Source organism: Podarcis muralis, chromosome 13, assembly GCF_964188315.1.
Source record: "Podarcis muralis chromosome 13, rPodMur119.hap1.1, whole genome shotgun sequence".
NCBI lineage: Eukaryota > Metazoa > Chordata > Lepidosauria > Squamata > Lacertidae > Podarcis > Podarcis muralis.
In genome coordinates this window covers 15008762-15025078 of record NC_135667.1, presented here as the reverse complement: position 1 = coordinate 15025078, position 16317 = coordinate 15008762, and the positions used below count along the sequence as shown (strand labels likewise).

The 16317-nt window shown below is 51.5% G+C and overlaps 1 protein-coding gene across 5 annotated transcripts in view; it reads right to left on the bottom strand.

Annotated features, from left to right (window-relative positions):
• Window positions 1–521: 521 nt before the first annotated feature.
• FBXL19 (F-box and leucine rich repeat protein 19) overlaps window positions 522–16317 on the bottom strand; it is a 34611-nt gene continuing 18815 nt past the window's right edge. For all 5 annotated transcript variants that reach the window (XM_077917934.1, XM_077917936.1, XM_028704142.2 and 2 more), the window contains 5 exons: window positions 14888–15612; window positions 10587–10750; window positions 7971–8132; window positions 7011–7229; window positions 522–5484 (listed from right to left, as the gene is read on the bottom strand). In XM_077917934.1, the coding sequence (XP_077774060.1) occupies window positions 5261–5484; window positions 7011–7229; window positions 7971–8132; window positions 10587–10750; window positions 14888–15612 (1494 nt within the window). In that variant the 3' untranslated portion in view covers window positions 522–5260. The remainder of the gene's footprint in view (window positions 5485–7010; window positions 7230–7970; window positions 8133–10586; window positions 10751–14887; window positions 15613–16317) is intronic.

Genomic DNA, 16317 nt, shown 5'->3' with positions numbered 1-16317 from the left:
CTACTTGCAGAGAATTCTTTTTTAAAAAAATAATGAGTGCATTCAGAATTTCTACCCTCGACCCCCCCATCTCACCTTGTACAGACTTTCTACCACCTAATTTTGCTGCAGGTATAGAGACAAAGGCCTGTTGACCGTCAGGCAGGGGCACATTCAGAACAGCGATTCACACAGAAACACAACAGGTGAGCTCATCCGAAGTTCGCAGTCACACACTCTAAAATGAAATAGTTTCTGATTCAAAGCTGAAAGGTGCCGCCAGTTTCAGTCCTGGAAAATGGCGTCTCGAGGTGTCAGATATGCATCCGTCTTAATAAAGACACTGTACAATGCAAATCCCCTTTCTCTCCACTGACAACCCCCCGCCTCCAAAATAACCCCAGAACACTCGGCTATCAGACCAACGCAAAATAAAAACAAATTAAAACCTTTAAAAAAAACAAAAGGAGAGTTTATAAAAAAATATTTCCAGAAACCATAAAACAGAACCCAATGAAAATAATAATAATAATAAAAATTAATTAAAAACCCCAACATTTTTTTATTCGCAACATTTCTTTCGGAAGGAAAATAAAACCAGGGGAGGGGGAAAATAATGAAAAACAGGCTTTTTAAGACCAAAACATACTTCCTTTTTTTGATTTTTTTTTTTCAGTTTTCGTTTATATAGCAAACAGTTATTGTACAATAATAGAACCCCTGAAATTCAGATTGGAACCTGGTCTCGCGCCCGCCCCTCCCCGGCATCTGAGCAGTTCCCAAAGGGTGGGGGGTCTGGGACAGAGATGTGCAGGTCAAACATTGCGAAAGACACATTGCTCCAAAGTGGATTCTTTAAAGTTTTCGTTTTTTTCTTTCTTTCTCTCCCATCTCCCCTCCACCTCCCCTCCCTGGGGCTTATCTTTGTCTCGGTGGATACAGGTGAGGAGGAGGAGGAGGAGGAGAAAAAACGTGGCTGTGTGTGCGGTTTAAAAGTTGTAGCCAAAGATGGAGAAAATCGCCTTGGAGGGGAGGAAACGAGGAGGAGCTGGAATATAGCTTTGGTCCGCTAAACTGGGGGAAGGGGTTTTGTGTATGCAATACGCCAGTGACCGGAAAACGTTCCGTATTATACCTCTTGGGGGGCAAATCCCTTGGAACATTTTGTGGGAGGCTACATCCGTGGGGTGGGAGGAAAGGGTTTTTTGTTTCATTTTGCGGGGGGGGGGGGTTAGCAAATGCATCCCCCATATTCTTCTATCATTCCAGGAGCAAACCGTTTAGGCTTGAGAGACAGCTGCCTGTATATTAATGCTCATTTGCCTTTTAAAGTGATTGTGGGTGGGAGAAAATAAGGGTGGTTGGGGAAGGGGGAGCGGAGGGGTGGGCTTATCACCTACAGCCCCCCTCCCTGTCCAAAGGGAGCATTTTTGCCCCTCTCTGGGGTTCATCTGACTTCCCACCCCTCGCAGCCCCCCGCCCAAAGCAGCAGTCTGTAGCATAGTAACGCACCCTTAAGATGATAATTCTCGCTTTTCTCTCTCTCGCTCGCTCTCTTCACCATTTCTTTTAAAACCTGAGGTATTTTTCTTTTCTTAGTTAAAACATCCATTAAAAACAAATATTTTCTTTTCTTAAAAAAAAACAACCCAAAAAACAAAAAACCCTAAATGATATGTCTGAAAACAGCACCTCCCTCCCCCTCGTCTGGACAAGGGAATCCGAGGGGTTGGGGTGGGGGTCACCACATGGCACGGGGAGTGTGACCCCCCCCCCACTCCTTTTACATTACGTGTTTTTGCCTCTCCTCATCCTCCACAATCCATAAAGCACACAGTGAAACCCAGACCCATAAATTGCCATTTCTTAGTGTACGGGTCTCCTTTGGTCGGAGGAGGAATTGAGATGGAGGAGACAAGCAACAGATCAAAGGCTGCTGTGGTGAGAGCAGGCCTCATTTGCGCCAAGGAGGGTGAGCTCTGGAATCAAGTAGTACGCATTTATGCTGTGTCCAAAGGGGAGTTAGCGTTTTTTGAGGATGTTGGGGGGGGAGAGAGGACTGTTTGATCTTCTCCCTCCCCCCCATAAATGCACAATACTGACCTCCCTTCCTTGCCCCACACTTGCCACTGTTGTATCCTAGCCCCCCTCCCTTCCCCACAGCTCCTCACCATCTTTAATACTCTTTTTGTTTTAGGAGCTTCTAAGAGGCGACTGTGGAAGGAGGGAAATTCTTCTATGGGGAAGGGCAAATCCAGAAAAGAAGGGAGCAGGGCAAGGGGAGAAAGTAAGATACCTTGGCCCTCTTTGGCTAATCAAGTGAGAGGGAAGGATTTTAGTAATAACAAAAAACAAAAAAACACCACCACGGACAAATGAAAATTTTAAAAAAGCAACGACGAAAACCAATTTTCTTAAAACAATATAAAAGCACCCAACAGAACCTTAAAAAAAAACAAAAAGACACCAAAAACCTCGCCTCCGATTCCACAACCTATCGCTGCGTGTGTTTTTTTTCAAGTAATGCTTTAGTAATAAATGAACGTTCAAGTATATATTAACAAAAAAAACAACAACAAAAAAGAAGTAGTTATGGTTACCGATTTGACCAAAAATAAAATAAAATAAGAAAAACCACCACCCAACCCAGCCTCAAGCCATTTCTCCTCTTCCTCCCCATATGATGGCGGCACCCTCTGAGGACCCAGGCGGAGGTGGAGGGGAAGGGGGCCGAGGAAGAGAAGGGGCTCCGGGAAATCTTTGTAACGAGAAAGTTGGGTTGGGGGGCAGCAGGGAGCCCCCCCCCCAGCTGTGGGAATCCGGGTGACCTGCGATGATGCCCCCCCGCTGGCAACTGACCGCCTCTCCCTCCCAAAACCCAGCCGAGTCCCATCCCCGTTGGGAGGAAACCTAAAGAAGCAAAAATGGCTCAGTGAGCAGAGCTGGGCACCTTGGACGGCTGCAACCAGCCTCCCTTCCCGGGACGGGCCAGCGTGGCGGAAGGGAAGAAGAGCTCCCGTTAGCCGCATCAATCCCACCTCCGCCGCAGAAGGGAGCCAAGAAATGGCTGACAAAGAGGCACGTCTTCGGTCCGGAACATTCTTTTTCGTGCCTTTTTCTACAATATTCCCCCCCCCCCCGCTCCTCCTCCTCCTCCTGCCACCACGCTCTTTAGAAAAGGGGAAAAACGACCACGGGGGTGGGAAGAAAACGCAACCGAGGTGGGGAGGGGGGAAACGTGTGTGTTCAAGTTTGACAACTCCGCAGCCGGGAGGAGGGCGACCAGAATTAAGACAAGGCTACCCAAGCCCAACATGCGTGGTGCTGTGGGAAAGAAAACACAGCTCTCTGCTCTCCCCCCTCCCTTAAAAGTGGTTATTAAAGCTTATGGACCAAAGAAGGAAAGTGGGGTGGGACAAGGGTTGGAGGGGCTGGCAGAGAAGGGGGGGGCGTCAGGGCAGACAGCGGCATCTCCTCTCCCGGGAGGGGTTTTCTAAAGTAAAAATCAAGCAGAGCAAGACAGGAGGCTCAAGCCGTTCATCTTGCTTGCCCCCCAGCCCCCCCCCCCAGGGGCTGACACAGACACATATTACTGGCCGAGAAGGGGGGGGGGGGCAGATAGAAAAGAAAGATCATGACTTCCAAGTTGGAAATACTGCTGGAGTGGAATGGTAGGCGGAGGTGCCAGAATGGGATGGAAGAGGAATACACAAGGGGGGGGGGTGGCAGCAGGCAGGGCTGTTTGGATTAACAGGTATATGTGCTTGGGGGGGGTTGAGGGTGGAGAACTGGTGCATGGTTCACATGTACGGGTGCAAGCGGCCACCTTTTTATGGTGCTCCTGGTATCGACACCCCCAAAGTTGTCTGGAGGGGGAGAGAGGATGCTCCCCGTGTTAATTTCACAACGCGGCTCCTCCAGCATTACCTTCGCGGTAGGGAACGGTGTCCGGAGGGGGAGGCCTTAGGAGCTGTGCTATGCAGACTGAGGGCAGCAGAAGAGGCACTGTGCCTGCCTGCGCACATGTGAAGGGCCGTGGCACTTTCGAGGCGCTCCCTCCTTACAAGCTCCTTGCATGCGCAAGGGGTAGCGCTGAGAGACACAGGACGTTTCACATCACACGTGGCCTCGCGTTCTCCCTTGGGGCCTTCTGATGTGCGTTTCCGCACAGGGACGTACAAGGTGGATCTGAAGCATTTCTGGGAAGGATATCCCAAGCTTCTGAATCTCTGCACGGTCTACCAGTGAGCGGGGGAGGGGGGGCGGCTGGGGACGAAAGACGGGGAGGCAAGTGTTGTGGGACGGACGTTCTTCGGGGAGTCTCTCCACGCACACAGCTTATGTGCACATGTGTGTATGTCGATTGTGTGTGCGTGTGTAAACAATACAGCAGCGGAGACGGCATGTGTACGGATTGCCATGTGCGCATGTGTTATCGTTTTGGCTTGCAGGGCCAGGAACACGGAGTCCAGATTTGGGCCGCGGGAGACCGCCTGCACATTCAGTGCGTGACGACCCATAGCCTGTGCCCTCCCAGTGGATGTGGGGCGGACGGAATTTCAGTGGGTATGTAGTGAGGGGGGGCGGGAGGGATCGAAGTATCAGCTGCCTGGCTCCCCCGCCCCACCCTTTGTAAAAACCGCACTGAAAAAATGAGTGCTTGGGGAGGGAGGGATGGGGGGAAAGGCAGGCAGGCAGGCACGCACACTTTCAAAATCATAAAGGCAGCATGTGGGGGGCGGGATGGAGGAGGTTGGAGTGCACATATGTATCGGGGAGGGGGCCGGAGTGAGAAAAATAACCTGACACCATAAAATAAGCTGCCTTCCTCCTGAGCCAGCATTTCAAGGCTGTGTGTCAACCCCCCTCACCCCGAGAGAAAGAGAGCGTGGTACCGACTGCGGCACAGACAGGTTGGGGTTTGGGGGGGGCGGAGAGTACGACGCAGTGCATGATGGGAGGAGGAGGAAAACGCCTTTTCCCAGCATTGTAAAGCAACAAGGCTACCCCAGGCCCCACTTACTCCGTGGCTCTGTCCTGGAACAAGGGGGGGTGGAGCAAGCGGCGACCGACCCCCACCCTGGCAGGGGTGGGGAGTGGGGTGGGGTGGGGGGAGCACAACCCTCCACCCCTCTTCTTTAGCTGCGCACGTCGAGAGGGGTGGAGACGCCACTCCGGTTCAGTGCATGGCTTTAAGTAAAAAGGTTCTCTCAGAGTCCGCGTCCGGTTTGTCCGACTGGCGAGGCAGAGTCTCCCTTGCGCCTCCACCCCAGGGCGGGTATTAGCTGTCCTTCAGCAGCAATTTCTCCTCGGGGCAACGGAAAGGGGGCCCGGGAGGCGCCGAGCCAGGGGCCGGGGGGACGGAGGTGCTGTTGGAGACAGAGTCCTCGGCAAAGCGGGCGCAAGCCTCGGGCGTGACGTGGTGGCAGGTGCGCAGGTCGATGCGGGAGAGGCGCGGGCAGCGGCGGAAAAGGGGCAGACACTGATCCGTCAGCCGGTTGCACCCTGCAGAGTGGGGGTAGGGAAAGGGAGAACAGGCAGGTCAAAAGTCAGGAATAAAGGTTTTGCTTCAGAACCCCCCTGGTTTGGGGAAAACAGGTTCGTTCTCAAAGGAACAGGGACCGGGCCTCCGCCCTCCAACAAGGCAAGATTACTATCTCAGCATGGAGAAGCAAACCATAGGCTAAATTTGCAGCTCACTAGAATCCAGGGAAATTTGAAAGTGGGGATGCAAAAAATCAGGTCTCAGGGATGGAGTTTTTCAAGCCAAAGACCCACCAAACATGCCTGTGGTATGTAAGTTTTTGGGTTTTTTAAGGTGGCATGCATAGGAAATATCTAAGTTCACTTATTCTAAGGGTGGAAGGCACATCTTCACTACATATTTAACAGGCCTAATAATAATTTCATCAGCTAAGGAAACTATGGGAACTGATCTCTTTAATTAGATTCTCAGCATAGAATTAACATACTACAATTCCCAGGATTTGGGGGGATGGCTGGGAGCCATGACAGTTTAAGATTTGTAAAACCAGCACACACTTATAAGGCTGATCTGCCCTGCACAGTTGTCTAGCTGCTCTTTGCGTTGTCTCCTGACGAGAAACAGTCGTTCTTGTCTCTTTCCTGAGCCACACTTGGAAGTTCTGAGGCTGTGCTTGGGACTAGGTGGAGGTAACAATAAAAATTACATCTGTGTTGTTGTCGTTGTTTAAGGACAACCATTCCCTGCAACGTGACCCGGAAGTGTCTTCGGACGGCGCCGGCTCCCGGCCTCTAGAGTGAGATGAGCGCACAACCCTAGAGTCTGTCAAGACTGGCCCGTACGGGCAGGGGTACCTTTACCTATTCCCTGCAACATTCAGATCTGGCTAGGGAAAAAGAAGGGGGCAGACGACTGAGGCTTGCATAGGCAGCACAAGACCCAAAAGGGTCCAGTAGGGACGTCCTAAGTGGTGTAGACCTACGATAAGACTTGCCTAAAGAGCAGGAAAGGATTGGTACCAGAGCAACCAGGAGAGAGTCAACATGGTGTAGTGAGTGTCAGACTATGGCCTGGGTGAGACCGGGGTTCAAATCCCCACCCGCCAACAAAGCTGACCATATGACAGTCAACCAATGTGGTGTAGTGGTTAAGAGCGGTGGACTCGTAATCTGGTGAACCAGGTTCGATTCCCCACTCCTCCACATGCAGCTGCTGGGTGACCTTGGGCCAGTCACACTTCTCTGAAGTTTCTCAGCCTCGCTCACCTCACAGAGTGTTTATTGCGGGGCAGGAAGGGAAAGGAGCTTGTTAGCCGCTTTGAGCCTCCTTCGGGTAGTGATAAAGCTGGATATCAAATCCAAAAACCAAAAACCTAACCAGCCTTGCAGGGCTGTTGTGAGAATCAAAATGGGCTGGGGGAGAACCACATTTGCCACCTTGAGCTCTTTGGAGGAAAGGTGGAATAGAAATGCGACAAACCAAAATTGGTAAGAGAGAAGATTGAGGAACGGCATTCGGGGAGAGGAAGGAAATCCCCAACACTCACCGGCGAGGTTGAGCTCAGCAAGGGTCTCTCGGAGTGGGGAGTTAGCAGCAGTCAGCAGGTTAACAGACTGGTCGCCCACGTGGTTGCAGTGGCTCAGGTCCAGTTTGGCAAGCTGGGGCGTGTGCCGGATCACTAAGCGCAGCGAGGAGTCCGTGATGTCCAGCCCAGAGAGCCGCAGCTCAGAAACATTCTGGAGCCGACCCCGACTGTCGGTCTGGCCTGGCGGTCGCAGGGGGAAGGAAGCAGACGAGTTAGGTGGGGCAGCCGGGCCAGAGGGCGCAACCCCTTTCGGAGGCGGCCAGTTCAAGCTGCTGTTAAAGGGTGGCAGTTTGAGGTTTGTTCCAACAGCATTTGCAGATTTTGTATAAGAGGAAGCCCTCCGGAAGCTGCTGCACTCCAACTCCCATCGGTTCCAGCCGGCTGAGCCAATGGCAAGAATTGATGGGAGTTGTAGTCCAGTTTTGAGAGGGCGTCGCCTTGGCTGCCCCTGAAACAGAAGCACCCACCCACCCACACCCACCCACACATCCAGAAACAAGGCAATGGACTTGACGGTGTGGTATTTTTTTTAAATAAAGAAGTAAGATTCCAGGTTGATGAGCAAGGGGCCCACTTTTACGGATCACCTTAAGTACAGACAAATCCCCTTCTCTTAGCAAGTATTTCCAGAGGAAGTTAGCTATGACTGTTGTCTATACTGCATGAAACAAAAAATCCCCTGGTACCTAAAAAACTCATCAGGATGGAACATGATTGGTTGCAAGTTTTAAGCAATTGTTTGAAAGGTGCAGGTCAGTAATATACAGTTAATGATGTCTAATGTCCTGGAAGAATTTTGCAGGGAGAGCAAGGAACACAATCCATTATTTTATGCCTGTAGTTTGATGAAGGAAAGGAACAGAGTCGGCTGCGGGCCCTTCCCCAAAGGGCCTCTCCACCCCATTGCGCGCCCCGTTTTACCCGGCTTGGCATCCGGGGCAGGCAACAGCAGTTCGCGGAGGTGAGAGTCCTTGACGTCCTCGATCCAACGCAAATCCAGGAGTCGCAGGGAGGGGAAGTTGGCTGTGCTGAGCGCCGACACGGAGCACCAAGAGCAGCCTGTCAGGATGAGTTCCTTGAGGCCTGGGGGGGGGGGGAATGAGGAGATGACACTTTGTCACTGAGGTTCTCCTCCGCACCTCCAGCTGGTCCTGCCCCCACTTCCTTTGAGAAGTGACGAGTGCTGCCTCGCAGCTCAGAGTCTCCCCCCACTAAAAAAAATACCCTCGCACCCACCGTCAAGAGGGCAGGAAGCCTGGAGGGCAAAGGACTGGGGGGGTGCACTGACTTGTGCGCACCCAGAGAGCAGAGGCTAGAGCGTAGGAGACTTGCACCTATATAGGGAATTGCTCCTGGGTCGTGACCCTGGCTCCCCATCTCCTCCACCTGCTGCCCACCCAACCAAACCACCTCCTGCTTCAAGGCAGAGTGGCTCACTGAAGTGGAACACCTGTGGCTGGGTTGTTCCATGTGAGACTCTGGGGTGGGGGGGGGAGGGTTGGCTCTCCTGATTCAATGCTCCTCTCCAGAAGCAGAATTTTTTTTTTCCTGGGGCGCATGTTTGCAAAGTAAAATGCTGAAAGAGGAAGCAGGCTCGTTTCTCATTTTGAAAAAGCAAGGAAATATTTTGCCTTGTATCGCAGGTTCTTCAAGTGCTAGGAACTTAACTCTTTAAAAAATAATTATACAAAACCCAGGGATTTGACACCATGGTTCATTCCAGGGTATGGGGACTCCCCCCACCCCATCCAGTGGGTGCCTTTGCTCAAAACAAAGTCCACTTGGGTGGGCATGAAGGTGTCTAGGAGAAGATTAAGAGGGAACCCCTTTCCTGGTCATGCAGTTTTTCCATATATATATATATTTCTCCAAAACATCCCCACTCTCTTCTTTTCATCCCAATTTCATGACCACACAGGTTTTCCATGCAGAAGGATTGGTGGTTCCCCCCCACACACATGGGGAGGGACCACTCCATAAAGTGAGGTCCTGCCTCTATCGGAAGTGTCTGCCCCTGAATCAATCAGGCCCCCCTCCCAAGACATCGCCAAGGAAACCAAGGCCGAAGGCAGGAAATGCCACCTGGACAACCCTGTCGCCATGGGGACGTTTCGGATCCCGATACCAAACATGGATATCATTTTGACTGCAATAATTTTTGTAAGGTGCATTGAAAGCCTCTCTGTGCTGCAACAGGATGCAAATGCCTTAAAGAAGTAAAATAAAGTGGTACAGCCTAGGCACAGCCCCCCTTCTGGACGCCAGACATTCCCTTTAGCCAATTATCTCCCACCTTCTAACAAACGAGGCCCCAAAAACTTCTTTACTACTCACTCCTGAAAGTCATATGCCAAACCCTGACAACTCCAGTCTACTTCTGGCTGGGCTTATTTTCTCAATGACTTTGCTGATGCCCAGATAGTTAGCGACAGGGAGCCACTACTTTGTGTGTCCCCTACGTGAGAGGTCTGGAGGGTGGCAACACGAGAACGGGCCTTTTCTGTGGTAGTTCCCCATTTGTGGAATGCTCTTCCCAGGGAAGTTTGCCTTGCCTTTTAGGTGCCAGGCAAAATCTTTTCTTTATAATCAGGCCTTTGGCTGACCAAACATTCTATGGCCTTTTAAATGTGCTTGTGGGAGGGGGGTGTTATTGGTTTGTTTTTGTTTATGTATTATGTATTTCCTGTTCTCATTTTGTATGTTTTGTGTGTGTGTGTGAACTGCCCTGGGATTTAGTGATTTAGTTAGTTAGTTAGTTAGTTGGTTAGTTAGTTAGTTATACCCTGCCCATCTGGCTGGTCTCCCCAGCCACTCGGGCTGGCTCCCAGCATAATATTAAAAACACAATAAAACATCAAACATTAAAAACTTCCCTAAACAGGGCTGCCTTCAGATGTCTTCTAAAAGTCAGATAGTTGTTTTTTCCCTTGACATCTGACGGGAGGGCATTCCACAGGGTGGGTGCCACTACTGAGAAGCCCCTCTGCCTGGTTCCTTGCAATTATTTAATAAATAATAATCATGGAATCATAGAGTTGGAAGGGACCCCGAGGATCATCTTGTCCAGCTCCTTGCAATATGGGAATATGCAGCTGTCCCTTATGGGGATCGAACCTGCAACCTCAGTGTTATCAGCACCACGCTCTAACCAACTGAGCTACTTATTCAGTTAACAACAGTAACTGGAATATCTGAAGACCAGGAGCGGGGTGTAGGTCTGTAAGCCCTTTTGCTCCTTCCAGAGCCTCTGGCTGCTGGGAAACAGAAGCTGAAAGAGACGCTCCCTCTGAGCCACAACATCCAGCTGCTACATCAGGTGTTTGCAGGCTGGGGTGATTTCCACCAACCTGCCATGGCCCAGAGATCCAGCAGCAGCATTGCAACTGGGCTTTGTGCTCATATAGCCGCTTTTGGCGCTCACTAGAAACCACTGCCTAACTTTAAATCATTGTGCACCACCTTGGGACTTTTGATTAGCAAAGGGGGTGTAAGTGCTCCTCCACACACCCCACACACCCCACAAAACACCCACAATACCTTGCAACCTGTTGAGAAGCCACATTAGCTGCTTCTTGGAGATGTTGGTCCAGCTAAGGTCAAGGCTGGCCGGCTGCCGGCGGATGATGCCGCTCAGCATGGAGGGAGTGATGGATTTCCGACGGCTCAGGTCAATGTGCGTCCATAGCCGCTTGTCACAGCACCTGGGGCGAGGGGAAGAGCGGCAGAAGGGGAGAACTCAGCCCAGGAGATGGCGGGGGTGCAAAAACACATCTGTGAACGATCGTTCATTAACAGGGCTAAAAGGTTTAGAACTGGCGGGTTGATCCAGGATTGCATATATATAAATGGGTAAAGGACCCCTGGCCTGTTAAGACCAGTCAAAGGTGACTATGAGGTTGTGGCGCTCATCTCGCTTTCAGGCCGAGGGAGCCAGTGTTTGTCCGCAGACAGCTTTCCGAGTCCTGTGGCCAGCATGACTAAACTGAATCTAGCTCAACGGAACACCATGACGGAAACCAGAGTGCACGGAAATGCTGTTTACCTTTCCACTGCAATGGTACCTATTTATCTACTTGCACTGGTATGCTTTCGAAATGCTAGGTTGCCAGAAGCTGGGGCAGAGCAACGGGAGCTCACCCAATCACAGGGATTTAAACTGCCGACCTGATCGGCAAGCCCAAGAGGCTTAGTGGTTTAGACCACAGCGCCACCCGCATCCAGGATTGTACTTAATGTAGGAGGAGTCTTGCTGCATCAGGCCCAAGTCCAGCACTCTGCTCTCACAGTGGCCAACCAGGTGCCTACAAGAAGGTGGCAGGTAGGACCTGAGTGCCACAGCAACTCTTCCCAATTGGGATTCCCAGGAAACTGACATTCACACAAACACTGATGCTAACTTGGCTAGTAGCCACAGGCGACCAAAAATTCAGTGGGCTGGTGGAGGGGCAAATCTTACCCTTCCTTCCCAAGGACGTTTGGGTTTCTGCCCTGTGCGAAGGAAGAGAAGCCCCTCTCTCTCTCTCTCAGCTCTGCCATCCTGTTTGGTAGAGGGTGATTTAAGGCTACTATCCTGCCTTTGTGCATTGGCTGTGAAGAAAGGGGTTTTCCTCTTCTGCATCCAGCATGGAAACACAAGAGACCAGCCTCTTAGCTGGCTGGTAAAAACCCATTAAAGGTAAAGGTAAAGGTACCCCTGCCCGTACGGGCCAGTCTTGCCAGACTCTAGGGTTGTGCGCCCATCTCACTCAAGAGGCCGGGGGCCAGCGCTGTCCGGAGACACTTCCGGGTCACGTGGCCAGCGTGACATCGCTGCTCTGGCGAGCCAGAGCCGCACACGGAAACGCCGTTTACCTTCCCGCTAGTAAGCGGTCCCTATTTATCTACTTGCACCCGGGAGTGCTTTCGAAATGCTAGGTTGGCAGGCGCTGGGACCGAGCAACGGGAGCGCCGCGGGGATTCGAACCGCCGACCTTTCGATCGGCAAGCCCTAGGCACTGAGGTTTTTACCCACAGCGCCACCCGCGTCCCCAAAAACCCATTACAGGCTATTAAGGGCGTGGGGTGGGGTTCATTCACAAGACATGTGAAAGGTCACAGGGTCTTCATTCCTGAGCTAAAGCTTTCATTCATTTGCTTCCAAACTGTGTCTCAGAAGCAGGACAGCCACACAATTAAAAAAAATTCTTAAGTCAAGCCAATGAGTTTTTAAATGACCCGTCATATCAAGTCAATTGCCTACATCTGCATGCAACAACGAGAAGGGGGGAAAACATTTCTGGAGGGGCAAAGGCATCCTTCCATTGGTCTTTGATGGTGAACACATCTCTCACAACAAACACTGTGCAAAAACAGCCTTCCCACTCCTGCCTAGAGTGAGAGTGAATATTGCATCTGCCACTTGTTGCTTTCATAACTGCATTAAGAAAAAACTTTTTAAAAATTCTGTGTTGCTCAGTTAAATGAAAGTGTCTGTATTGGTGTGTAATCAATCGACCCAGAAGTTGCCAGGAGAGATGGGGCTCCTCAATGAGAACCATCAGAAATGGCAGACTAGCTTTCCAGAAGGAGAGCTGGACCTCCCCAATACAAACTTCCCCTCTGCTGTGTGAAATCTTTGGATATCTTTGCTAATATTTCTCTTTCTGTCTTAAACCCAAAGTCTCCAAAAGGCGTGATTCCCAAACCTGGCTGCTAGAGATCCTTTTAAATAGAGAAGCTGGGAGTTCAACAGCTGGACCTCTGCATGCCAAGGACAAGCTGCAACCCTAAGTTATGCCAACACGACTCTTGAGAAGTCAAAAGGGAGCATCACATTCTGCGCTAAGGCAATGAATATACAAATGAATGCTCCCAGCCCACCCCTTTTCCTCCACCCCCATAGCCCTGAAATGCATGGGCTGGGCATGTTTCCTGCCCATCAGAAAGTGAAACTAGCAAGGTGGAAGTTGTTGGGTTTTTTAAAAAAGGAAGTGTTTTGGTTTTTTTAAAGCCCACTTTTAGGTTCTGACAGCTACATAGCTGAAGACCCCATGTTCAGACAGAAGAGGTCTGCCACATAGAAGGAGCCGCTCCATTTGCCAGAGCACAGCAGGATGACCTACAAGACGGTGGGGATTTTCTGTAATGGCATGAAGAAAACACCTCCCTGCCCCCAATCCACATGGCAAGCCGCTGCTGGTAAATGACACCAAAGCAGGCTAAGATGGCAAGCACAGGGGGGAACATGGCAACTGTCCTTGGTGATTGAGTTTTGAACCCCTCCTGTGCAAGACTCTTCTGCCTTCCCCACCCCTGACTCCTGATTCTTACTACTTGCTTTGCCAAAAATGGATGATAATAATAATAATTGGATTGTTGACATAGATATGCGTAGAAACCTTGAAGATGAATAGGGCTTGAAAGCAGAAGGATAAGGTAATTTCTTAAACCCCTGAAGCCTTCATGATCACGTACAGAGAAACCTCAAGGGCGTATCACTGCGTTTGTTCTGATTTCTGTCTCATTGACCTTGGCCTCTTCCTTCCCACAGCTGAAACTTCCAACGATCAAGCTCATCTTTTGCTGCTTGCCTTGCTTTTACAAAGCATGCCGAGGCTGGTGGAAACTGCTCGAAAGGACCATGTCCAGCAAGGGCGCTCTGCCTATCTAGGGGGAGAGGACTTCCCAGCATTCCTTGAGACCAGCGAGATCCTGGGTCATAACTGACCTTGACCCAGTCGCTCTTGTGAGGGTGACAGTAGAGGGAGGAAGAGAAATGAAACCAGCCACACAGAGCTCCTTGGATATTAGAGCTTCTTAGGATACTGAGCAAATAAAGAGAAACAGTGAGTGTAACCCAGGAAACAAGGAGCACGCGTGTGAAGAGGCTGGCCCCTGCAACTGGGAACCTGCCTGCCATAAAGTCGCACTACTGCACTTATCTAGCTCAGTGCTGGCAACACTAACTGGCAGCAGCTGTCCAGGATTTCAAGAAAGGGACATCTCCAATATAGCGGCCCTGAGAGCTCCCCCCGGTTCATTCCGTGCCGTGCACAGCTCAGTGCAAGGAGAAATAAGCCCCCCACTCATGACACGGGCAGCTCTCGCCAAGAGAAATCCCACGCATGAGCTCAGCGGGAAATCTCCACCAGAACATTACAAGGCTCCCTGACGCAGACCAGTCTTCCCTCCAGACACAGCAGTCCCCATTAGGGCTGGGCGATATATCAATACATCATCCAAAACCGGTTTTGAAGTACGTATCGTGATATCCGTTTCATAACTTTTGAACTGGCAACATATCACAAAGCACGTTATGCGTGTATGTGTGCCATGCAAAAAATCACAATGCAGGGGAAACCGTGAAGCCAGCCAGCGAGTCTCTCGGTTTCTGCACCCCCTGTTATCTCTGCTGGCTCAACCCACAAGAATCACAAGAGCAGGCGCGGCAAAAATCACAATGCAGGAAAAACCGTGAAGTCAGCCAATACCTCTACACCCTTATTTCAGACATCGTGATATATCAGCATATCGTGATGTTTCGCTGGTGATACATCACAATGCTGAAAACCAGATTGTCGCCCAGCTCTAGTCCCCATCCTGAGATCGTCGGTGTCACCATCAGCGCTTGTGGCATTTGCACTCCTGCCTCCCCGTCATCTCCATTCACAGGTTACGCAGCTGCTGAATAGGCCCAGTCCCCCATCCTGGATCTGCCAAACAATATGGCTCCAGGCAGTTCAGGGAACGCGGAAGCAGCTGCACGAGCGCGACCTAAAACCTGCTCCCCCACCCCAGGACCTCTCTGGCACTCCCCGCGCTGCTCCTCCAGGCAAGCCCCTGGCCACCCTGGCACTCACCAGCGGCTCCATGTCCGGCACACCCTCATGCAGACGCACAGCTCCCGATAGCTGAGGTATTGGAAGACGGCCAACCAAACGTCCCGCTGCATGATATGGTCGGATCCGCTGTCCAAAGGCAGGGAGTCGGGCTCGGGGCTGTCGGGCGGCGGACGCACCACGTGCCGCTCCAGCTGCAGCAGAGGCTTGGGCGGCGAGGGCACCAGGGGCCAGTTGAGGAACTGAGTCCGTGCCACCATGCGCAGGCCCGTCTGCCCGGCGGGCCGGCCCGCCTTGCGCCCGCCCGCCTGCTGCTTGGCCCGCTCGCTGCCCCGGCTGGTCGGGCGGTGATTGTTCTCTTTCTCCTGAGAGTTCCCCCGAGCTTTCGGCTGCTTGCCGTTGCGCGCCGTCTCCGAGCTGCCGTTGCGCCGCCCGCCCTCCGACGCCTCCTCCTCTTCCTCCTCTTCCTCTTCCTCGTCGTCCTCGCTGGCGCTGAAGCCCAGGGCGGCCAGGCGCTGGGAGCGGGTGGCTGGGGAGGCGGCTCGGCTCGACACCCCCCCGCTGGAGCCGTCCGAGCCCCGAGAGTCCGTGTCGGAGTCAGAGTCCGAACTGGAGCTCGAGCTGCTGCTGTTCTTCACCCGCTCCAACATCTGGCACATCTGCTTGAAGCGCTCCAGCTTTTCCCGCTGGTGGGACTTGTCCGATTGCGTGGAGGGCTCCAGGGGGCCCGGAGGACCCTTCGGCTTCTGGGGGAAAAGGAAAGACCGGTAGTCAAGAGGGTTCGTGCCCTGGGTTGCTAGCTCGGTTTGGCTTTCATCCGGGGACCCTCCCTGTTTGCAGGACTACAACTCCCATCATCCCTGACCATGCTGGCTGGGGGCAGATGTGTCTTGGGAATCCACTCTCTGGAGGGCACCACAATCCCACCCTGCCTGGATCTTTTCATCAGGTTGTCTTGAAAAAGAAGCTGGGGTAGCTCAGTTGGTATGAGACTCTTGATCTCTGGATTAGGGGTTCAAGTCCCATGTTGGGCAAAAGATTCCTGCATTGCAGGGGGTTGGACTAAATGACCCTCATAGTCCCATATGATTCTATGATTCTAGGATCTCCCTTCCAGAGGGTGTTTACCAGGACTGGATTAAGACCTTTAGAGGCCCTAAAGCTAAGCACTTTAAAAGATTTTGGTACCCCCATATATATATATCTAATTCAAAATGGAAACCGTGTAATAAATTGTTCTTGTTTGAAATGAAATAAAACATACAGTAAGATGGAAAATGTCTTTTTTTTTTGTACACTTCCACTTTATTCCATGAAACACACAATTTAATTACTATCTTACAGCTGAATTAATGTAGATAGATTTTTGTGTCAGAATTTGTGAACTGAAAAGTGGAATTGCTGGCCCATGGTAAATCCAGCAATGGCAAATTCCTGTGGTGCCCCCCCTT